This window comes from Trachurus japonicus, chromosome 16 (genome assembly GCF_045865225.1).
Source record: "Trachurus japonicus isolate A0001 chromosome 16, Traja_1.0".
Taxonomy (NCBI): Eukaryota; Metazoa; Chordata; class Actinopteri; order Carangiformes; family Carangidae; genus Trachurus; species Trachurus japonicus.
Genome location: NC_140922.1, coordinates 17,225,437 through 17,249,433, shown reverse-complemented (window position 1 = coordinate 17,249,433; position 23,997 = coordinate 17,225,437). Strand labels below are relative to the sequence as shown.

Sequence of the window (23,997 nt, the reverse complement as noted above, 5' to 3'; positions counted from 1 at the left end):
CCAGATTTATCGATAAAGCTGAAACAGGATCAGTGGAGTATCGATTCTTGTTTCAACCGAGTACATTTACGGGACGGACCGCTGCTCACGCTGAGGGTCAAATGTTTTGAGGATGCGTTAGTGGCGTCGTCGAAATGTCAAGTTTCTCCAGATCTGCTCAGGTGAATTTACACATTAAACAGTGAATTATCTTCGTTTTAACTCACGTTTTGACTTTCCTGCGTTTACAGTGTCGATAGCCACAATGCTAGCCGGCGTTGCTAACGAGCTAGCCGCGGTGTGTGTGTGTGTGTGTGTGTGTGTGTGTGTGATTATCTGTCAATATTAATGTACCGGTAATGGTTTTCTTCTTAATTAGTGAACAATGTTAAATGGGTGGAGATAAATACCCACGCAGTGACGTATTTGTGGCCTTCTTCACAATGCACGCGACAGTGTAAGTTAACGTCATGTCTCGTGAGCCCTTCTACGTTCACATCAAGTCAAATTATAACATCATGAAACGTTGTTGAGGGGATATTTTGGGGGTTACTTCTTTCCAGACGAGTTCTCCTAACTCCCTGTTTTCACATCCGTGTGTTTGTCCTAAAGCCTGAGCTGTGGACTGGACACCCTGGTTGGTCTGGATGATACGAGTGATGACTGGAATGGAAATGACATGGGAATCAATGTCAAAATTGCTTATTCAGTCAGCCTGTGAATATTGTCATTTGTCTATCCAGGTCATCGTTATCCCCAAAGAAAATTAAGTCAAAAGCAACTGGACTTGGTTATTTGTCTAGGAACCAGTCCCAGCCTGGTCAGATGCTACATGAACTGATGAAGTCTCTTGGATGAGAGGTGAAATGTCTTCCTAGACAAATAACCAAGTCCAGTTGCTTTTGACTTAAATTTCTTCGGGGATGATTATTCAGTTCTACTGTGTTGTGCAAAAACTCTTAATCAGGATCTGATTTGACCGCCCTGTCTAAAAATCAGCAGCAGTTCTCCTCGGTGTTTAATCCACTCAGTTTTTCAGGGCAGGTTGTTCACAGCATCTTTGAAGAACCTGCCAGTGTTTCTTCTTCCTCTTCATGTGATCTCAGACTGACTCCATGATGATGATGATGATGATGGGGATCTCTGGTTTTATTCGAAATTAATTTGAGACCAATCAGATGCCTTAATTTATTGTATTGTGTGATGAATATGCTCCAAACATTTTAATTGGCCGAAAATGTTTCTTAACACGAGATTGTGATTTAAGAAGTTTTATTAACTCAAAAGCGTTTGGCTTGGTGGTGCTTTTAATTACCAAATACAGCCACGACCCACGAGTCACTTTATTACACAACATACAGTCATGAAGTATCGTATGTGTCTGTCACAATCTGAGTAGAAGAGTTTGCTCACTTGTATCTTGTGTAGTTATTTAATGGTACTATTATTTAAAGTACTATATAAGAGACAAGTTTAATACTTAGTGTGATGTCATAGGTGTTTTTTTGCAGCAGATGTCATGATTTCTCACAACAGGAATGACATGTGTTCACTAACAACAACATTAACAATTTTATTCAGTGTGTCTTGACAGTGAGTCCACACATTAATGATAATAAGACGACTTGTTTGTTTCTCACACCATTAAACCTGTCACGGTCCCATCATGGCTGCCTGTCGGCTTATTGAAGCCATTGTTTTAAAATGATTTTCTTCTTTCAGCAATGGGCAACCTTCGCCCGCTCCTGGTTCGTGGTCGACGCCAGGATGCAGCCTCCTGGGAAGATTGCAAGCATGTGTTCTGTGAGACTACAGGGGAAACACAAACCTATCTACCATGCACTCAGTGAGTACAGCTGCACCTGTCCCCTCCCTCCCGCAGCCACATCCCTGCTCAAGGCTGTTAGGACGAGCGATGACCACACGGTGGCAGTAGAGGATAAACCTTTAAAATCATCTTGCTTCATTCTCATGATTTTCTTTTTTTTTTTACTGGTCCAGCAAACTAGCTGCTGTATTTGCTACAGTCATTGGACTCACTGCAGTATTCCCTCTTATAGTTTATAACATAACAGTAAACTCTTCATCATCTTTGCAGGTGACTGTGGCGACCATGTAGTAGTAATAAACACCAAACACATAGCTTTCTCTGGCAACAAATGGGAACAGAAAGTCTACTCATCACACTCAGGGTAAGTGTCCGTTAACATCACACGATGACACCTTGTCTCCTGTTGCTATTGTGTTTTAATGAAATGTAGATCTCAGTAGCCTCTAGTTGTATGTGATGCACAGTGAGGCCAGAATTAATTAATTAATTGCTCAAACAAAACACCCAACATCTATTGATCAATAGTGCTCAGTAGAAGATGTCACTCTTTTTCATTTCTGGTATATGTGTAAACAGTAAACACAGTTGAGGCTGCATGGTGTCAGTGTGTCATGGACAACAGAGACTGACTTTGCTCGTCTTTTTCCCCAAGGTTTCCAGGTGGCTTCAAACAAGTCACAGCTGCCCAGCTGCATCACAAAGACCCGAAAGCTGTGAGTATCGTCAGTCAGTATTTTAACTTCCTGACAAAAAAACATCCTCAAGTCTGAGAAATGCCTCTGCCGTCACACCTTACACCACAGATTCCTATTACACTGCCCCGTATGATTTTAATCCACATTGGTGGTGGAGATTAGTATAATTTCTGTCTGCCTCATGCTGTGCAGAGTAGGTGTTTCATGGTTTGACGTTTATCCCTGCCTTCGTATGTGCTGCTTGTGCGCATTAATGTGTAGCGCAGAGCACAGGGATTAAACAGCAGTGGATTTACACTGCTGATGGTGAAACTCGCTACGAGAATGTCAGTTCAGGGATAAATCCCGGGGGTTTTGGTCGTGTTGCATATTCACGATTTCAGCGTTACGGACCCTTCATTGTGTTACAGCAGGACCAGAGCTCCGCTTGTTTACACTCAGATAGAACTACATTTGGAGCCTGATGTGTGGAGAGCAGCAGTCTCAGCTGTGGAGAGAGTCCTGACAGAAATCGCATACTCTGCGTACTGCGCCGTTAAGCCATCTTAAATCACAGTGGGGGAAATTACTTCACCACAACAGCCCCACAGAGGCAACGGCGTTCATCTCTGAGTTGATTCTGCGGCAAGAAAATATTCTACAAACCCAAAATGTGTATTAATCCACATGGAAAAATAGTCCCAAATATATTCACTGTTCACTCATTTAAGCAACATTTTCTTAAAAACTACAGTGTTTGGTGTTTTGTTCCTCTTCTCTGTGGGCTGTCCGCTGTCCGCTGTCATATTGATTTATTGATGTATTAGGTGATTGTCTATTGCTTCATTTGTTTGGCCTTTTCCCACACACGCACACACACACCCTGCTTAGACTTAACAGTGGGAATTAAATCTGAGTAGGGAGCTTAACATTTGATGTGGATTTGATTTGACTTGATGTTGCACAATAGCAACAGTGTCTCTCCAGAATCATTTAACATGTCAGGAGCAGAATTAGAGCCATACAGCAAGACGAGACGAATCAAAAATCCACAAAAATTGCTCCTGTCATGTTGGAACGACCTAAAGTAGGTGAATGACCTGTACCGGTTCCCAGATCCTTCCCGAAACCAGGAGACACGTCGCGGCTCTTTGCTGATGCAGGTTCAGCTCCAGCCTCCGACCACAGACGTGCGTCCCGATGGCGGTTTAGCTACAAGCGAGGTTCGGTGGGTTGGAGAGAGAGAGAAGAGGGAGAAATGGATTTGGACAGATGAATGATTCGTCAGCGCGGCCTCTCTCCAGTATATCTGTCCAATATCTCAGTCCAGTAACTCCGTCCAAGTTGAATTCACATTTTAGCAAACCAGACTCGCGTTGAGAAACAAAGTGAATTTTTTTGGGGGGGAAGCAAATGTAAGAAAAACATGGAAAGAGTGCGTAAGGTTGCTTGTAGATGCTGATTTTTTACGAGAAACAGGGAGTTGACTTTTCAACCTTTTCAATGTGATTCCTTTCACCAGATTGTGAAGTTGGCAGTTTACGGCATGCTGCCTAGGAACCTACATCGGCGCACCATGATGCAGCGATTACACATCTTCTCTGATGACGTAAGTCCCGTTTCCTGTTCCATTCGTCTGCGCTGACATTTTGACATATTCTCCACCGACAACTTCATCATCCAGACTTATTAAGGACGATCAGAGAGTGGGCGCATGATGAGAAGGGATGAGACAATTTTAATCTTATTTATTTCCAACCTTTATCTGGGTCAAGGTTTTCAGCTGCTCCACCTTTTACAGTTAATATAAGTTAATTTAAGATTAATAGATGTAGTTCAGCATGATTATTACCTTGACTATTATAGAGTATTTGTTCTTCTCACTATCAGGCCTAAGAATCACTTTCACTTTGTTGAACTTAAAGCTACAACAGGTCAAATGAAGATCTTTCTAACACTTGAGTTTACAATTTAAACGATCTCAGCCAGCCACTCAGACGCAAGTTGAGTTGGATACTTAAATCCTGCCTTCTTGGGCAAACAAAGATTAAAGCTCTTTTCTTTATCAAAAATTCCACAAATATAAAAAGTAAAACCTCAGAATCTGTGTTAATTCAAAATTTAATTAAATTCTGCAGTTTTCTATTTTTATTTTTTACATGTAAAATTGGTGCAATGAGCTTTGCACGGCCTAAATCACTGTGAAATAATGTGAAGGTGTTGATTTATTTCACTTTAGAGCTTTACTGTCTTGGTTCACTTTCACTTTCCCAGAGGCAGCTCTGATGAACCGACTGTACGCGGCTGCAGCTCGGCAGCAGATGGCAGAGAGAGAGAGTCAGAGACCAGCTGATGAACACAGAGCAGCATTTAGAAACTAAAGAAGCAGATACTTTTCATGCCCCAATAAAGACAGGAGCTGAGGGAAAGTGAATATTTGACCTACATACGCTGGATGGTCAGAAACTGGCTGTGGTTCTGGATGTCTGTATAAGCAGGAGTTAGTTAGTTGACGCCTTTTGTTTTGTGTATCGTGTTTAGAAATACAGTTCATACTGAGAAGCCATGAAAAATCAGTGAATAGGTCTTTGAGCACATTTAAACGCTGGTGTGACGAATGTGTCTCCACTCGGTTATCAAGTGTCAAACTGTCTCCTCTGACTCCTTCATTCAGAAGAGAAAACATCCATTACGTCACTGTCACGGTGAGTTACGGCCTCTGCAGTCCATAGACAACACCTTTGGCGCTCCCCGGCATAAAAATTTTGATTGTTTTAAAATTGCATTGGCGAGAACCGGCGGTGTCGTACATCGCGGCTTCTGAAATGGATTGAAACAGAAGAAGCGGTCGACAGGCTGTTAATTGACCCGGGCGTCGAGCCCAAAAATTAACTTGATGTAAATTTTTATCCGTGTGGCGGGAGCACCGTCATTAATTCCAGTGCTATGTGACATGAGTAGGAAGTCGGAGCGTGGAGTTTGTGGTACGTGGGCTGTTGTGGTGTCAGGATTTAGAGGTGAGGATACCTGTCTCTGATTTCGTCCTGCCTTGACATCTGAATTGATGTTGTGCGGCGTGCATCCCTAATTACAAGCAGATGGACTCCTCCAGCCCCATGAATGTCTGCAGTCCCATCTGCAATTCAGAACAATGCAGACTAGTGTAAAGTTGAGAGAGGGCTCTTGTTTTTGTTAATAAATCTGTAGGCACACACCCACCTTTAATGAATATTAATGACAGTGACTGTGTGTCAGCCCGGGACAATGATGGATTCTCCTTTGACTGGAATATGTGAGCTGCTCCGGAGGTGTAAACGACACCTTGGTCTTTATTCTCACCTTCTTTTTCCTGTTACCTCCTTCCAGTTCTTCTCCTCATCCCATTTCCTTCCTTTCTCCTCTAATTTTGTGTCCTGCCTAAAACACTGTCCTTTGTCCAACCCCCGGCCAGGAGCTGCCAGAGGACATCCGAGCCAACCTGACGGAGGAGCTGCCGCAGCCCAGAGAAATCCCCAGGAAACTCAGCGAGTACACCCAGGAGGAGATAGACGCCTTCCCCAGGCTGTGGACACCGTATGTAGAAACACACACGCACACACACACACACACACACACACACACACACACACACACACACACACACAGCCCTCACAGTGACATGTAGATGATGCCGCACATGTACAGAAGCACAATGAAACTTCTGCACTGCACCCATTAACAGGATCAGTGACTCACAGGAATAAAGACAAAGACATTTATATGTGTGAATGTTACAAATTCATGTAAGACCCTCTGGGCTATAGCTTCTTTTTTTTTAATACAGAGTGAGTCACAGTTTCTGTAGTGTACTTCCACCCTCAAGTGAAAATCGTAACCTACATTGAATAACTGTTGGTAGAGAGAGAGACTCTCGGTACACACATTTGCACACAGTTGTAATATCTCCTATTAAAGAGTTGTTTTCAGGTTTGCCTTTTTAATTTTTAATGATCACTGTTTATATGCTATGGTTGAATATTTTATATTATAATGTATACAGTCGTGTTTTCACTTTTTCTTATTTGTGGCTCAGTCAGTTGTCACCAGGCGACGTCAAACATAATGTTCCTTGGTAGAAGCTCATAAGAGGATGAGAGTAATGCAAACACGTAATGCACACACACAGAGCTGTGTCAGTGTTTGTGTGTTGTACTAATGAGGAGCAGCCAACAGGGGGTGACGTTGAACTGAGAACAATCTCGCAGCGATGCGTTGAGCGTCCGTGCCAACCTGACTGTTTGGAGAACAGCTGCTTCTCCGTCAGTTTTGTTACATCTGTATAACAACAATTATATGAAATCAATCAGGCTCAAATACTCAACAACAGGAGACAACGTGTTTGAGGTAAACAGAAGCTTTTGTGTTTTCGCTCCGGGAGGAATTAGAGGTTTGAAACCAACAGACGATGCTGAGACAACAACAAAGTGGCATTTTCCTTTGGCACCCTTCTCCTCCTCGGCCGTGGTTGGCTCCAGAGGAGACTCGCAGTAGGTGGCGTGTCACCGGTAATTAACCAGTGCGGTGCAGTCTTTGTGTAATGAATACAGGGGGTGGGTGTGTGGGGGTTTACACTGGAGCACTGCTTCACCCTGCTCAGACCTGGTCGGTAGTGCACAGCGCCTTGTGTTCATGGTCCTACCAAGCAACACATGCATGAATGGATCCAGCTCAGACGCCGTCGCCTGCCAACCTCCTCCTCTTGTGGCCGTTGTGACTCCGACTCTCCCTCTCTCCCCCTCGCGCAGGAAAAAATAAGATGCAATAGTTTTCATGGTAACTGGAAACACATGCGGCTGCGGTGAGAATGATTGTCAGCCAACAAAGAGCTGTCAGTGCTGCATGTGGCATGACACACAGAACGAGGACTGACTGTTGGACCGGCGGCAGCCACTTGATTCATGGGAGTTAAAATTACTCCTCGATACCAGTCAGAGGATCAACTTGCATTGAGCTCTAGCAACTAAATATACAGTATGACGTTTTTATCTACTTTATTTTAGAGGCTGTTGATGTTTTTCTTCTGTGTTGGATGATGGTTTGACGCCAGACTCCTGAAAAGCGTTAAAATTTAAGGCCGTTGTTCTCGTTGCCAGCAGCAGACGTCACGGTTCATTCAGCCGCTGCTCTATAGATGTTGTGTTGTTTAACATAAACCTTGTATCTCACACATCTCAGTCTTTTTCCCCGGGCCCAGGTGCTGCGCCAAATCTTTGAATATAAATAGTAAAATGTCACAAACACATGTGGGGAAAGTCGGCCGCCTTCCACGGCTCCCTGACTGTTTAGACGTACAAGGTTTCTCCGTGGGCTGTGAGACACGGCATCTGTTATTCAGCATAATCATATTCATGGCTTTTCTGAGTGGGCTATTTTTCTGGTTGGAGATTAGACTGACACTGTGACCCCCCCCCCTTTTGATGCTATGTCAGAGTCGTCCTGTCGCATTTCTCTGGGCTCACCTGCAGTAAACATCATTTGGATGGGTTAACAGAGACCGTTCTCTGCTCCAGCTGTTCTTCCAGCTGTTTAACCTGGTCAGGGTCACAGCTCCACATCCACAAGAGCAGCAGCTCAACACTAACGTCACTAAGGTAGACGGTGAGCTAAAGATAAAGTAAATTAAAATGGTTAATAAAGTGCAGTAGTCGATGACATTTGTCTCAAGCTATGAATGAGGTCACCCACATCACCCGTCTCCACGCCGACCAGCTTCGTTCTGATTCGTCCTCAGTACAGTGGAGGTCAGCTGAGTTTCATTTAATAGGAAAATCAACGCTCTGGTTTCTTTACTAAACCAGACATCAGTGTCGGCATCTTTCTTTGGGACGAGGTCTGTTCAGTTTGGCAAAAAAAACAACAACAACCTCTGATCAATATTGAGATCATGTTACTTAAGCACTTTGGAAACACTACATGTTTATTGAACTTTAAAAAGAAAAAACAGATTTCAAAACAAAGTATATTGTTTTTCCAGTACACAAAGAAAGCTTTGATGGATATGTCTCATCAGTACCAGGCGGAACTGACAATGTTGGATGTTTTTTTTCTCAGGGGGATGAATCATAATCACTGTAAGCCAAAATTATAATCAAAAATAAAATCCAATTAATCACTCGGCTCTAATTGGGACGACCTTCCACTGAGGAAACAGTCCATATGAACAACACAGTGTGCCTTTTGTTGAACAACAGGGACATTGTTTCTGCAGTGCTGTTATTATGCTATTGAATTTCTCTAAATGTAATAGTTCAGTGCCGTGAGCACCACAAATACAATTCAATTCATCTCCATTTTATTAGTTTTGAGGCTGAAATCTGAGACCCAATAAAACCAAATCTGCATGTTCATTCCCACGGGAGTGAGATTATGTTTAGCTATAATTTGGGTGGATTAACCCTTTAAAGGTCCCATATTATGCTGTTTTTCAACCATTTCACATAGGTCTAAAGTATTCAAAGAATATTCCAGCCAGTCCACCACTGTCTCTTGCGAGGCTCGGATGAAGGGAGGAAAAAATAAATGTTCATGCTGCTTGTTTCAGCCGAACTCGCCCGCTTGGGCACATGATCTCAAAAAAAGTGAAGCAATCAATTAAGGGAGGGAACAGACTTTTTTTTTTACCTTCAGGTGTTATAGAAAGGCCACGGTAACACATACAGTATAACTGCTACAAAACCATTATAAAGTGGATTTTGCATAATATGGGGCGGGCCCTTTAAATCCAGGAGCAGTACTTTATGATCCTGATAGTGCGTCACCTGGTGCACGAAACACATTTGAACAAATCAGCCAGTGTTTGGCACCAACATCTGAATTCAGTTAAGTGAAAACACCGAATTTGCGCAGAGGGCGCTGATCCAAAAAACAGTTTTCATTCAGTTACTGTCCTCAGAGTTTGTGCAGCATGTACAGATGTGCACGAGGCGTTCGGCGTGGTCTGTGTGTGGTGATAAATGAGCCACTTCCTATTGTTTACTGATCCAATCTCCTCAACCAATCAGTGCTGTGCTCAGGCCTGTCACTGTGTGGTTGTCAAGGTCAAGCTGGTTTATGTAAGAGACAGGCCGTGGCCTAGTTAATATTCCCTCACACTCCGTCTCATTCATTTTACTGATCAAATATATACACAAATGTGTGTGTGTGTGTGTGTCAGGGGGGACGAGGTTGAGGTCGTAAGGGGCGATTCAGTCGTTACCCTTTATTAAACACATTGTTAATATTCTCTCAGAAAACCTTTGGAGCAGAGGCAAAAGATTATTATTGGATATGCAATAGTAGCCACACAGTGACGCCACAGACATAAATATACTGCTGTAGTTGATAGCAGAGCTATTACACTTTATAATGTTTTTTCTTTGTCTCAAAACCAATACGGCGTTCTTTGATAGTATCTGTCTGCTGCAATTTCTGCTTGAAATTAAAGGGGGAAAAAACACAAAGAGGATGCTGTGTCCTGTCTCATTTTAAAAAGAAGAAATGATAAGATCTGTCTGGTTTCTCATCTGTCACTTTCTCTCCGTGTTTTTTTTCTTGTAATCGCTTCGTTTTCCAGACTTTTATGCCTCCCCATACTAATGTGCCATCCTGTGTTTTCTCCGCAGACCTGAAGACTACAAGATGAAATGAAATCAAGGCTCTTTGACGTGAGGAGAGTTTCCCATTAGTGCTACACCGAAGGCAGCAGTTTCCCCCCATTTTTATTTGTGGTTATGACACAAAAGTATTGCAGAAGTTTAAGGCCTGAGAGGTTTTATGAAATATTACACTGTCAGATTTTGTGTTTTCTGTGTAAGCTCTGACATCAAAGCCTGACTGGACTGGTCCAAAGTGATGACACAGACGCAAGCATCATCAACACAAACTCTCTGCTGCTCTGTGTGTGCACATTAACACAACAACAACAACCCCTCTGTCAGCTGTTTTGGCCTTGGTGGACCAAGTTTGAGATCTCTCTCTCTGTGTGATTCTGCTGAATTGTAAAATAGTCAAACAATTGAATGAATCTGTTTCTGTGAAGTGGTTTTTACATAAATACTGTAAAATCTGTGTTAAAGTTCAATAAATGACCTAAAGCACAACGTTGTCGTTCATTACAGATTTATTGGTTATAAAAGCAAACAAAATAGAAAATAAATAAGTTCATATTGTACTAAGGGGCATGGTGGTGAGACACATTCCTTATTAAAACTGTTCAAGTTGGACAGTTCAAATCTCAAATGGACCCAGGCCGGCTCACAGCTCAACTTTTTTACTAACTTTAGTGCTTGTTTTTTCAGACTGCAGTGCAGGAGGGGCAAAGATTACAGTCGAGCTTCAGTCCTTACTGGTTTCATCGAGAGGCAGCAGACTGTTTGGAATAATAACTAGCTCCAGGTCTCCTTCCAGCGCGAGGTCAGAGATCAACCAGTGAGAAACAGTTTCCACAGTGAGCAGGCCCAACTTTGCATAAGAACAATAAACAAAACAAACTGGGGCAGCAAAACGCAAGACACGAATGACACAGATTTGGCCACATGTCTGAGCATTAAAACCCAGAACAGACCTGCTCCACGTCTGGAGTAACAGAATGAAATATGGCGGGACAAAATGTGATGGTGGCCAGATCTCCTCTGAACGAAAATGATTATTTAAAGGATGAATTTGATTTGTGTTCCACAGTGTTGAGGGAAGGCATTAAACTTGACAGAGATTTGATGCATCTGCTTCTACATTTCATTTTGTGGGGGGGATTAACTCCCGTAATAGCTCAGCCAAGAATACCAGTAAAGAGAAGCAAACTCAACACAATACTGTACGGAGAACTAGCTTCAAAAAACATTTCAATAATCCTTTACACACTAAAATAAGCGGGAACATGATTCATCATTATAAAAAGCAGCCTGTACAAATGTTGCCAGCTCATCGTCCTCAATGATTTTGAACTGTAAAATAATCTAAGCTAGTTACAGAAAAAACTAAATCAAGATGCACGTGTCCAGTTACACACTCACTGGTTGGCTCAAAGGAGACATGCAGCTTCACACAGAAAAAAAAAAGGTTTCAGTCCTGAAATCAGCTGGAGGATGGAAAGAAACAGGTCTCTTACCTTTTTACATTACCACTGGACGATGCTAACATAGATCAGGCACTTTTCGGACCCCGCCCCTCTCCCTTTGACAGAGATATCGTACAAGAGCTATTTACACTGTTTTACCTGGGGGAGAGACTCACTGGAGACACGGGGAGAGAGAGGGCGGCTCTCACCACAGTTTCAGATGGCGGGGATGAGGGGATGTCAGTATCTGATCTGTTTCCATGTGTGATTATCTGTGTGTGTGTGTGTGTGTGTGTGTGGCGTGCAGGGCTCAAGCACTTTAGGTGAGTCCATCCTTCCTTCCTTTTAAAGTCCTCCCTCCTCGCTCTCCTCCATGACGACGACGTCGCGTGAAAACCTCCTGGCGACGCCCGGCGACCTCAGCTCCACGTCCTCCGAGTGGGTGGGGCTCTGGTGGTAACCGTGGCGCCCGTAGGCCAGTTGGGAGGGCTGCTGTTGGGGGTAGTACTGAGGGGGGTAACCACGATGGTAATAAGGGTCCTGCTCTTCCTCTCCTTCCTCCTCCTCCTCCTCCTCCTGGTCTCCTCTTCCTTGGTCGTTGTTGTACGCCACTGCAGCAGGGTTGTACGGCTGGTTGTAGGGCTGGTAGCCGCCGTGGGGCAGGGGTTGGACTGGGATGGTGGGGGATATTTTGGGGTCAGTTTGAGCGCATGTTTTGGGATGACCACACAGAACCACCACTACAGGTGAGCGAGCGTGGAGCAGCAGGGTTAAGGCTTTGTGTATATCAGCAGAAGAAGGCAAATCATGCACCGGTTGAAAATTTAAGCTACACATCAGAGTTGAAGGATTTTTAAGCAGTTTTAAGTTTGAGCCGTTTGGGGGCTGCGCACAAGCAGATTTGTTACCAAAGTGCTAAGATAACGAATAGGTTGGTTAATGACAGTGAAGGGAAATGTCTGACTGCCACATGACATAACTGCCCAGATGTGAGCATTTTTCCACCCCATTAGATCTGGGCCAATGGGGGTAAAACTTTGATTTCCCTACACAGTTTACACTTTGTTAGATGTACAGATAGAGGAGGCTGGTTAGTAATTAATGCGGCCAATCGGCATCAAAGCAATTCATCAGTACTTAGCTGAGATTAGCTTTGAAGAGATTTGAGCTGGAAGCGGGATGAAGAGGAGGCTGCTGCAGAAAAGCATTGTGTGCACCACCACCAGCATTGTTGACAGATGGCACTGTGATCAGGCGTGGCGATCATCGCTGCGGCGTTGTGTGGTTTTGTTTGGTCTTGTGGGAAGGTAAAGCTCTTTGTCTCTGAGACAGTAAAGTCATGAAACATCTAAACGCTTCCCTCAGCTCATGATAAACAATCATACAGAATCAACTGTATTAAGACTGAGTAAGTGATGAGTGCTTGGAGTTGCTTAAAATCGCTCCTATTAAGAAAGCCACCTTACTTTCTTTTTAAAAAATGTGAAAACTTCTCCAGAGAAGAAAAAGCACACACACTGCTGCAGGGATTAGTAGTTGGACACTGGGGCCAGGAGCAATTATCCATCTCAGAAAATATGGAGGCCTCAAGGGAATCATTGAATTTATCAGTTTCCTCAGTTTGTAGTATAATGTACAGGGCAGAGTGAGGGATGGAAGGAGGTGAGCACAGGAGGAGGAGGAGGAGGAGGATGAGGACGGTTGGAGAATGCTCCTCAGTAATCATTCCCATAGTCCTGTTGAACTTCAGCCAGGAAGAGGAGGAAGCAGAGGGCGGGGAATAAAGGGAGGAGGGGGAGAGAAAGTCAGAAGATGTTACACCTCATATCAGGAGGAAAACCCAACGACACCAACGAAGAGTTAAACCTCTGAAAACCACACTGACAGACACTTTTCCAGCTGTTGGGGTTGCGGTTTTGGAGGTAGAGAAATTAGTCTTGGAATCTGTTTTTCTCTTTTAGAGAAAGAAAATACACACACCCGGAGTAATTATTACAATAAATTCAGCTCAAATAAATATTGAGACGTCCGTATAAAATGTTTGGAAAGATGGAAAATGTGTCAGATCTCTATTTCGCTTTCTTTACACGAGAAAGTACAAATAAAGATTTCCAACACAGAAAACAGACGTACAACGTGAGTGTTTGTAGTCCGTGAAATATACCAAGGAGGCATGCTTTCCATGGTGAGTGATACTGAGTCAAACACAGCTGAGGTGACTTCTTGCAGCAGCAAAACACCAACACTGCTGTTTAACTGGTAATTATTCTCCTCTGTGAATGCTCATTTGAAGGCGTTTTGTTTCATGCACAAAGCTACACTGAACTCTGAAGTCAGTGAAATGACATTCAGGAGAAAAATCTGCGGAATGAGGGTCGGGTTAAAGGGACAGCTCAGTCTGAGGACAAACTCATAGATTCATTTTCATCACAAACAGGTTAAAGCCCTATATGAAGACTGGCCTGTCCTGGTGATTCATGTTTATCACTCATTTCACTTTTAACAGTGTAATTGTGAATAATGCACAAGTGTTGTACATGAATATGATCTAATATTAAGATAAGAGGGGACAGTAATTATGAAAACAAAAATAACTGCACTGCCCAAGTCAACTAATTTTGGGTCACATGAACACTGTGACATCGTGACCAAAGTCAACTGATCATTTTATTTTGTTTTTTTATAATAACATGGGAGCGTGGATTTTTGATGTACTCATGGAAACTAGGCAGAAGAGGTTCATGGTCGATGACTCTCTTAATGCAGTCCTGAACATAAATGAGGTTATTTAATCGCAGACTAAAGACTGCGTAACCCTTGTATTGATCTCAGTGTTTCTCCCATCTTGTAAAAACATAAAAATAGGAATGAAAGGTCTCACTCTGGCATAGCAGGAAAATACCAGTAGATTTACTGAAAACCCTGAACTACCCCTTTAAAAGTCAGCGTCACATTGGACTGCTGTGAAGGTGACACACTCCACACACTTTCATCACTATTTTCTCTTCGAGTCTTCAGGGAGGTTGTGTTTTCTCTCAACAACAGACAAGATTCATCGATGTCATGAAATAAAAAAAACATTATGACTGGAATCAATTCATATCACATAAATCTGGTTTGAATGATGAAGTAATGTCTCATCCATCAGCTACTTTTAGCACATGATATATCTTCAGGACGACTTGTCACAAGCTGTTCAATGTGTAACGTCCTTGAGAAGGCCCAAGACAATGGACACATGAAGCTTCAAGGTCATCAGCATGAATATTCAGAGACACCCAGTGTGTCTGTGTGTGTGTGTGTGTGTGTGTGTGTGTGTGTGTGTGTGTGTGTGTGTAAGAGAGAGCATATTTTATTAGATGTGAACACACACCAACAGCTTTGGTCAGTGGCACAGTTAACATCTTAATCCAGCAGTGTGGACATGAATGTATAAACTTCACAGTGGAACAACTATAAAAGCGAGATTACTCTCCAATTCTCTGGGAGCTTTATGAGAACAATAACCGTCTCAGAGCCAGCTGTCACTGTGAAAACAATATTTCAGTGTTTTATATTTAGAAAAGGTGGTTTATAAGATGGAAAGACTGGCCAGGGTTGGACACTTTAAGATGTTTATGTAAATGAATTAGCAAATATAAAACAACACTGAATTAGTTCTTTGTAGTTGGTTGCTTTGAACAAATTCTTTTTGTGAAATGACAGAATATAATTAATGCTCAGTTACAAAAGAACTGAAAAGGACAAATTACGTCTAAATAAACAACAAAGAATGTTTTTGTAAAGTCTGGGTATTGTGTGTTTAGAAACGATTCCAGTCAAAATGTGATTTTGTTTGCCAGAATCTGACGTACTGTGTACCCTGTACGTGTCTGTTTCTGTCTCCGTTTACGTACACACACACACACACTGGTTCCCAAACTTTTTTCTCCCATAGCCCCAACAACTCTGGAAGCATGCGTCTCATTTATTCCTGTAGTGTTGTGTGTGTGTGAGGAAAAACTGAGCATGCATTTTTCAGAAGGGTCTCCTGCTTTATTGACAGTGGACTGAGGAGCAGGTTCGACTTATTATTTCTGGATTTAAAATAAAACCTGTCCCATGTTTTTTCCTCCTGGTAATTTAGTATGGTGAAGATATCACCTGGCTTTTTTTTTTTTTTTTTACTGGTGTGGAAACATTTGTCTGGCTACACTCAACGTGGTTCAGTTTAGTTTGTGAGAGCAACTTACTGCCTGCCACACTTTACTGTTTACCCTGTTTAGGGCTTACAAACATTTAATGGACGGTTTATAGCTCAGTATAATGTAGATGTGAGCAGATATTAAGTATATTAATCTATTTGTCAATAGCTGTAACTCCGTCTATGGGCATCCATAAAAATAATTAATGACGATACAGTAAAACACACTTTTTAAGAGGTTACAACTACTGCATTTTAACAATAATGATTATTTATGTATTTACAAGCTGTTTAGGTTTGTAAACAGTTTGTAAATGCTAAATAAGTTAAGTGTTGCAGTGTTCGGGTGATGCTCACCTCCGACGTTGTATCCCAGGCAGGAGTTCTGGTCACAGTATCCGGGCGGGCCGGCTGGTCCAGTAGAACCTGGATTCCCGGGCCTTCCCGACGTCCCTGGGTTACCGGGCCGACCAGTTGGGCCCTGGCTGCCTACCCGTCCTTCACCTGGCAGACCTGAGGGTGGAGGAAATAGAGTTTATGAGAACACAGAGTCAGATATCGATAAACATTAGGAAAACTGGCTCCGTCAGCGACACCTGGTGAGAGGGGATAAAGGAAGACAGAGAAAAGGGAGGAAAATAAACTGGAAATGTGCCGTCTGGAGTACATGTTGCCACCTTACTATCATCTCCTCAATCTCCTCCACATCCCCCTCTCTGGTGCTGAACAACATGACTTTAAAAAATTAGGGGGCAACAAACGCTTGCTTGTCGTTTCTGGATAAGCGAGATGACAGTGAGTATCCTGAGGGCAGGTGCAGGAATAACAGGTCTTGGCTGATATTAGCCAGAGGCTTCTGTTTACACAGTCTCACCTCAGCAGTTAGCAGAAATATGGTATTTTGAGGAGAGTTTCTTTTGCTAAGTGCTAAAATTATCATCCCAAAATATTCTAGGAAAGTACAGAGGATTGACACAGGAAGCTTTCCCCCATACCTTTTCTCTCAGGGGAGATTTCTGTTGTCATGCGTTGAAGTTTGCGGGTTTTTAAAAAAGTTATCTGATCACAGTAAAGTTCCCAGGGAGATCTGTCAGCTTGTTCTGTGAGTATTGATCGCACAACAGTAAACAGAAAATCCCAGCTGTGAGCAGGACATATTTTCATAACACAAAACTCAAAACTCTGCACAGGGAAAATCAATACGGAGAATTATATTCATGGTCCACAACGTCTGCTTGCTTTTCTCAGACAGAGATTCAACAGAGAGTAAATCCAAAACGGATTAAGTCTCTGTGTCATTTAATTCTATTGTTTAAATATTTGAAACATTTTTTGGTTTCGTTGAGGGGGAAAAACAATGAAAAACATTCCACGCAAGTAACTCCACTGAGGCTGAAGACACCGACAATGAAATGGTTAGAACAGAATAATTACCAGATTTCAGAAGCACATCTCTCCAGATCCACGTCTATCTCTTACCTGGAGGTCCGGGTGGTCCTCGAGGTCCCTGACTCCCAACTCCTGGATTCCCCCTCTCTCCCTTCTCTCCTGGCAGACCTGGAAACACACAGTTCAAACAGGTTTAAGTCACATTTATGTCCATATTTAATGGGGGAAACATACTTTATTAACTCCATTTAAGTGACAAGTATACTACTCACTAGTTGCTTTTCAGATTCAAATGTTTACATAAAGACAGTTTTAAGTTTTAAGTCAAACCAGTGGTTCCCAATCTTAGTCACTCATGACTCCTTCAGATGTCCATTAGTTATAAGACATGTTCCCTCAAACTTCACATGGTTTAATTTAATATTTTTTTATGGTCAATTTATCCATTTTCCATGAAAATGAAAGATATGGGAAAAGTCCAAATTGTGAATATGAAAAAACGATCCTTGAGATTTTTCTGAGGGTCCATCCACCTCAACCAGCTGCATAAGTGTAATGTGATCTCAGAATGATGTATCAGTGCTCAAATCTAATAATGTCATATGTAATAATGTGTCCATCAGTTTTCTGCTGAATGAATATTTTTTACTTTGAATATTTCCTCAGTCTGAATTCAGGTTCTTTTGCTTGTAACGAAGAATCATTGCACCACTGTTCCCATCCCATCATCTACATTACACTGCAAATCGCAATTGTAGTAAATGTGCTGGATAAATTGCGCCTGAATGATCAGTCTAATAAAATGTATAATGAACCCAGTGTCGGCTCTGCGCTGCTGTCCAGTGGTGCAGCTGTTCGAGATGACCTAATGGAATATTTTCTTCATTCACTCTAATATCAGAAAGGCACATAAAACTGTGATCCACAGATTTTCTGTCCTGCTGCTTTTATGACTCTTTTCATCAGTCGGTGAAGAGGAAATAAGCACAATGATGCTGAGGAGAAAAAACATTTTACATCACCTAAACTAAAGATTTATTCTACACGGTGACAGCATCGGCTCATGTTGCTCCCTGTACAGCGGCTTCTGAGGACCTTGTTGTATATGAAATCTAGTTTCTAGACCCTCTGTTGACCCAGCTTTTCTCCTGGTTCTTGTGTCAGCCTTCCTGTGATAGCAGCAACATACACTATTTACTTCCCTTTCATATAAGGCATACCACTTCTGTAATATTTATCCAACTCTGGTTTCAGTTCAGCCTGTAAAACACTTGTGTGTGTGTGTGTGAGTGTTATGTGTGGCTGGAAATCATAAATGTTATTGAGGAGTATCAAAGGTCTGGGCTGTGGAGGAGGACGTAACCATGCCGGACATTTCCTGACAGAAATTCAGCTATTCTCATCTTTCCTAACCCTCCGTGTGTGTGTGTGTGTGTGTGTGTGCAGGCTCATCCAGAATGTGGTTCTTCAGTGTGGGTTGCATGTTTTAGTGATGAAGACCGAGCCCCATAAAGGCTGTTTCTTGTCTAAGGGCTCGTGGCAGGGGAATGACCTCATGGATATTGGAGTTACTGTCTTCTGATGTGGACCGACCCTCGCTGTGGGTTTGTCTGGCGAGTCAAAAACCAGGCCAGACCATGAAATGCAGCAAACAAGCAGGAAGGTTGAAGCTCCAACTGGAGAAATTGACTTGATTCTTTCTTTTCACAATAAAAGCCCCTCGCTTCCACTTTCTATACATAATGCATGTGATTTTTTATTTTATTTTTATAACCACTCTGTTCTCACCAGCTGGGCGTTCCTGTTCAACATAGAGATTTATCACAACACCAACGGTTTAGACAGTCATATCACAATAAACACCTTTATCCAAGTAACCGGCTCTGGCCAAGAAGGGACCTTTTATTATGTGCCATTTATTCAAGAGACAGCAACAGGAAAAGAGGAGATGGAAGATGAAATTGTGCTGACGCTGACTCAAGTGACATCCTTTAAGGCAATTTATCTGACTACACTCCGCTCCCTCTGGAGCCACAAAAAGCTTTATACAAATTTTCCACATACGCTGATGCACTCCAAGCCCTATAATGAGTTACCTGAATGTGTAAAATCAGTGGAGTTAGATAAAGAGATTTCATTTGTAAGGTATGACCAAAAACTCACAGGTTTGGGGTGTTTTGGTATCTAAAAAGTTTCAGGCATTGACCATGACCCACTTTGTAATAAAGGCATAAAATATCCCCCCAAAAGGCTTCATTAACTCATTTTCATTATATGTGTCCATATATTATTACTTGATACAAGTTCAGAATTAGCTTCCTTCACAGCTTTTGAGAATCACCAGCACACTGCAGTGATGTCTGACTAATAAATTCCCAAATGAGTATATAATAAATCCCGTCTTTTACTGCTTATATAAACATTAGTATGTAGTTAAAGTGTCTTGACACAACCCAGACAGTGAAGAACTGATGGTGGACTGTGATCCCTCTGGATGTGAGATTGGTACAGATGGATACTGCAGTGTGTCGGTGTTGATGCATCGATGTTGTTTTACCCCTTACATAGTCCCAGCTTTGCCCATCACTCACCTCTCTCCCCAGGTCGTCCATTCTGGCCACTAGCACCCGGGAAGCCTGGTCTGCCAGACGGACCTTGCTCTCCTTGAGGCCCTGGGGATCCTCTCCTACCCGGCTCTCCGGGTGGTCCGGGCACTGTTCGAACCGACGACGAAGACTGGACAGGAATCTGGTTCAGTATAGAGTTGTAGCGAGACAAATGGCCTGCAAGAAGAAATGAATAAGATTACCTTCGATTACTTTGCTCATTCTGCTTTGCTTGTTTTGTTACACAAATCAAATCTCACAATGTAATTAAACTTTTGTGGGAAGAGGTCAGACACATGTTGAACAATGTCTCGTGTTTGTGTTAATGTGTAAACACCACTAATGACTCACTCTGGATGAGCTGTTCACACACTTGTCGTGCGATGGCGCGAACAGCAGCTTGGGATTGCACATCACCCTTAGGAACAAACAACACAAACAGAGCCGTTAGGATGTGATATTACACAACCACACAGTAGTAGACTGATACGACTTTTCTCTTTGAGCAACCACAGGAACATAAACTTCCAGACCAGTGGTTGATAAATTGGTGGGTGTGTGTTTTGTGGGTATTTTTTATGAGCCTACTCCACCTTTATTCCACACACTGACGCCCCTTATACAGTATTTATACTGGCTAAAACAGATAGCTGAGGGGAAAGCAGAGATTATCTATAAATCACACAGTTACATTACACAATATAAATCAAAATTTTATCAGATAAAAGATCTGAACATAACTTTGATGACTTTGCCTTCACTGAACTATGTTGTTACTCTACATTAGTTTTAAATCAACATTATCACTGCAATTGGAGGGGGAAGGGGGGGTCAACCAATCCATCAAACTGAAATGTTGGTGTCTTTATTCAACAAGGGTTAGGTCACCCACTGTAAAAAGCTTTATTTGACATAGTATGTGGTACAGTAATGTTGGAATGAACCAAAATGTCTTTGTGGGCGTCTGCGCTTTATTTACACTAAACTTAACATATCTGTCTGACTGCCAGAAGTGGTGCGTCTTCTGATTTAAGTATCTAACCTAACTAGATATTCAACAGAGGATCTATTGAGTCGATAACCTGAATGTTTATCAACATTTGTGCTTTGTGGATCTAAATTGAGACTGAACCCTTAAATCCATCTAAAAGGCGGTACTCTATGGAATTCACTTTATTTGTTATGAGGTAAAACAGCTTGGTGATTTCTTCTGTAGCTTAGAAGGAGCTTTGCAATTTTTTGAGAAAAAAAAACCTGATAACATCTAGTAAAGTAAAAGACGCTACAGAGACAAATTAGAAAATATAGGATCCAGTGTTTGTAAGAGGCTAATACTCGAGAAATCTCAGCCTTCTTTTAAATGTGCCCTTGACAGCTTTTTGGAAGTGCAATACTAAATCACAGATATACACCTTCAAAATAATATTCCACTGGAAAGGTACTGAGCCATTCAGTAGGCAATAGACCCTAACTGGTTACATAAATCCCTTGAGTAAAGATATAAGAGACTACCACTGATTTGGTAGAAGATGTGTGTCTGGTGACATTCAACAGTACAGTTGCTTATATGAAAGTCATCTCACTGTGTTTATAACAAATTCAACAGCCGTAGCTTCCTCTTTTGCCCTGTAATCACCATCATGATTAAGTTCACATCTATTATACCGTGAATGTATCGAGAAAATATCAGGGAGAAAGTTTTACGAGAAATGTTTACTTTTCCCCTGTGCAGCTATTACTTTGTGAAGCACTCGGTGTCTGTGACTCTCTCTAATCAGTTTTACTACAACTGGACGACGCAGACCCCCGATCCCACCCACAAATGTTACAACACAAAGGAGAAAACCCTTTCATGTACTTTTTCTTTCATGTTGAGCCCCGTGCCAAAAATTAACTGCAGCAAGGTACAAATGTCCCCAACAGTTGATAAAAATGAGGCAAAGACAGAAATAACAGGTTTTTTATCCAGGTTGGCAAGTTGCGTGTCTCACAAGCCCTCGGCTGCGATGGCCTCGCTACCGTGTCAGCAAAAAATAGCTCCACTGCAAATTTGAACCATGAACACTGATTTGATTTGGTTTGCTCTAAACGAGGTTCAGGGAGTGAAGAGGGAGAAATAAAGTCAGTGTTTGTGCAAAAGACAAACGAGAAACAGTAAACGTGTACTGGAGAGTAATTGGTTCCTCCAAAACAAGGGTGTGGAGCATTAGTGAGAAATTGTCGGCATTTTTACTTCGGTGAAATAACAATATTTCCACAGTAAAATGGAGCAGTAAAAGTTGATTTGCTCTAAACAGTGGTTGAGGTGTGTGAGGGGAATTACTTACTCGTTCTCCCTTATCCCCTTTGTTACCAGCAGGACCCTGGAACATAAAAAAACACAGAACAAGCATTAACAGTTGACTGGGATGTATATTCAGAAAAGGCTCTCGCTCACTCTCTCCTTTAACGCCATCACCACGTTTATTCTCCATCTCTTCCGCTCTACTTGGGCTCCTTCAAACACAGTGTGATCTGACAACTGGTACAGCTTAATGCATTTAAATGTTGACAATGTGTGTCCAGGTTCTTTGTGTCATAAAGACAATAGACAACAAACAAAGCACAATGTCTGTGCCTTGGATGGACTATCTTATTGTAACATTGTAAGGGAGACAGATGAATATCACACACACACACACACACACACACACACACACAAACCTGCCAAGCACATAAAGCCTGTGGATGCATATCAGTGTAATTTATTGTAATTCAGACGCAAATAAAAAGACAAATACTTCCTGGCCACGGAACAATGTACTGATATGATAAATATCAGTTTGATGTCGTTACAGGTTTTGAATAAAGGTTTTGTTTATCTTGAGGGAAACATGTCCTTGACCACCAAATGACTGGCTGCGCGTGTGTGTGAGAGAGAAAGAGAGTGCGTGTGGGTTGGCGTATGGAGAAGGATAGAGAAAATGTGTGTGCAGCTCTCTGGCATATTATATTGCAGATGATATAAATGCCTGTGCCAACATTTGAAACAGCCGTTGAATTGGAGCACAGGTCTCCTCTCCACAATAAAACTCTTCCACTGGATCTCCTTTGTGTGTCACCGTGGATCTCCTGAGTCTTCGTGGGCACATAAATGTCTACTGTCTTATCAGGGCGATGTGGGAAAACCAACTCAAACTGTGATGGAGCCAAAGTAAGTACCTGGACATCGAAGAGACCGACAGTTTCTCTATGTCATAAAAAAAAAATCTGATTTCTGTTATTATTTTATCAAATCTATCTTCCCACAGTGCCCGGTATATGTAAAGTCTTTCCAAAGAACAGAGTAGATGTTTTCGCTATCAAAATGGTTTACAGTTCATCCACAGAGGGAAGTACATTTATGATGACTTTCCTCTTCCACGGCCATTTGACGTGGAATGATAAAACGGTCAAACATTGTTATTTTTTTTCTTTTGCAACTGGCGAACACGAGGCAGCTCGCTACCAAGTCAAGCAAGATAAATTAAAAAACCCTCAGGTGGTTGAGTCATTGGAAAAGAACATTCAGAGGAAGTATTTTGTCCAGGATAGACACACTCTTGGACTCGTACCCACAGACCCAGGACATCACCAGGAACTGTGCCAACCTGACCAACTTATGAGGCCAGCTGTGGTACGGAGGTATGCACATCTGGTGACAGCAGCAGTGAGTGTAGCGATTTATCAAACAAAAAGTAGGTAAACTAAACTTCATAACCCAAATACCTAAATCAAGGTTGGTCTTAGCTGCTTTATCTGTCACATCTGGCTCATCATGAACAGTTTGAATCAGTTGAACTCTACAATGACATAAAAATAAAAACCTGTTTTGTCCTGTGACAACATTTCCAGATGCATCGCGTCATTCCTGAGACAAAACAGTTTGGTTCCACATCAGACGCCAGCACATCGGGTCAAGAAGTTTGAATGTTTACACTGCATCTTGCCTCAGGTGACATAAATCCGCTGTCCTTCAACGTATTTCTCTGTGTGGTGACACCACGTCAACAAACTGTTCGGAAACACTTCCTCAAGGTTTCTTAAGGTCACCTGCGACACGATGAAGCAAAACGCTATATTTCCCTGCAGATTAAATGGTCGCTTTTCCTGATAGAAAGCCTTATGTTTAAAGGGGAAAATGTTCTCTTGCAGCAGCAACCAGGCTGCAGGAGGGAGAACGAGAGCTGAATCAGCAATTTAAAGCTGTAAAGTTAAAACTTAAAGTTTAAAACTTAAATAAA

General features: G+C 42.2%; 2 protein-coding genes across 4 annotated transcripts in view; one reads left to right on the top strand and one right to left on the bottom strand.

The window, feature by feature from the left end:
• The first annotated feature begins 68 nt into the window (after positions 1–68).
• Positions 69–10,601, top strand: mrpl13 (mitochondrial ribosomal protein L13). Its single transcript, XM_085802239.1, has 7 exons — positions 69–161; positions 1,702–1,825; positions 2,078–2,171; positions 2,463–2,523; positions 4,007–4,093; positions 5,936–6,057; positions 10,125–10,601. Exons 1-7 carry the CDS (start codon positions 135–137, stop codon positions 10,147–10,149), a joined length of 540 nt encoding a protein of 179 aa, XP_085658365.1. The 5' UTR covers positions 69–134; the 3' UTR covers positions 10,150–10,601.
• A 2-nt stretch (positions 10,602–10,603) lies between these two features.
• col14a1a (collagen, type XIV, alpha 1a) overlaps positions 10,604–23,997 on the bottom strand; it is a 139,979-nt gene continuing 126,585 nt past the window's right edge. For 2 of the 3 annotated variants that reach the window (XM_085802235.1, XM_085802237.1), the window contains 6 exons: positions 22,063–22,098; positions 20,087–20,153; positions 19,721–19,912; positions 17,220–17,297; positions 16,098–16,253; positions 10,604–12,228 (listed from right to left, as the gene is read on the bottom strand). In XM_085802235.1, coding sequence (XP_085658361.1) covers positions 11,903–12,228; positions 16,098–16,253; positions 17,220–17,297; positions 19,721–19,912; positions 20,087–20,153; positions 22,063–22,098 — 855 coding nt within the window. In that variant the 3' untranslated portion in view covers positions 10,604–11,902. Of the gene's footprint in view, positions 13,302–16,097; positions 16,254–17,219; positions 17,298–19,720; positions 19,913–20,086; positions 20,154–22,062; positions 22,099–23,997 lie in introns of all 3 variants that reach the window. The other variant, XM_085802236.1, reaches the window with a different exon arrangement.

Coding starts and splice junctions, on each gene's coding strand:
- mrpl13 (XM_085802239.1), top strand. CDS start 135: ATGTCAAGTTTCTCCAGATCTGCTCAG. Junction 1,826..2,077: donor ACCTATCTACCATGCACTCA/GTGAGTACAGCT, acceptor TCATCTTTGCAG/GTGACTGTGGCGACCATGTA. Junction 2,524..4,006: donor ATCACAAAGACCCGAAAGCT/GTGAGTATCGTC, acceptor TCCTTTCACCAG/ATTGTGAAGTTGGCAGTTTA.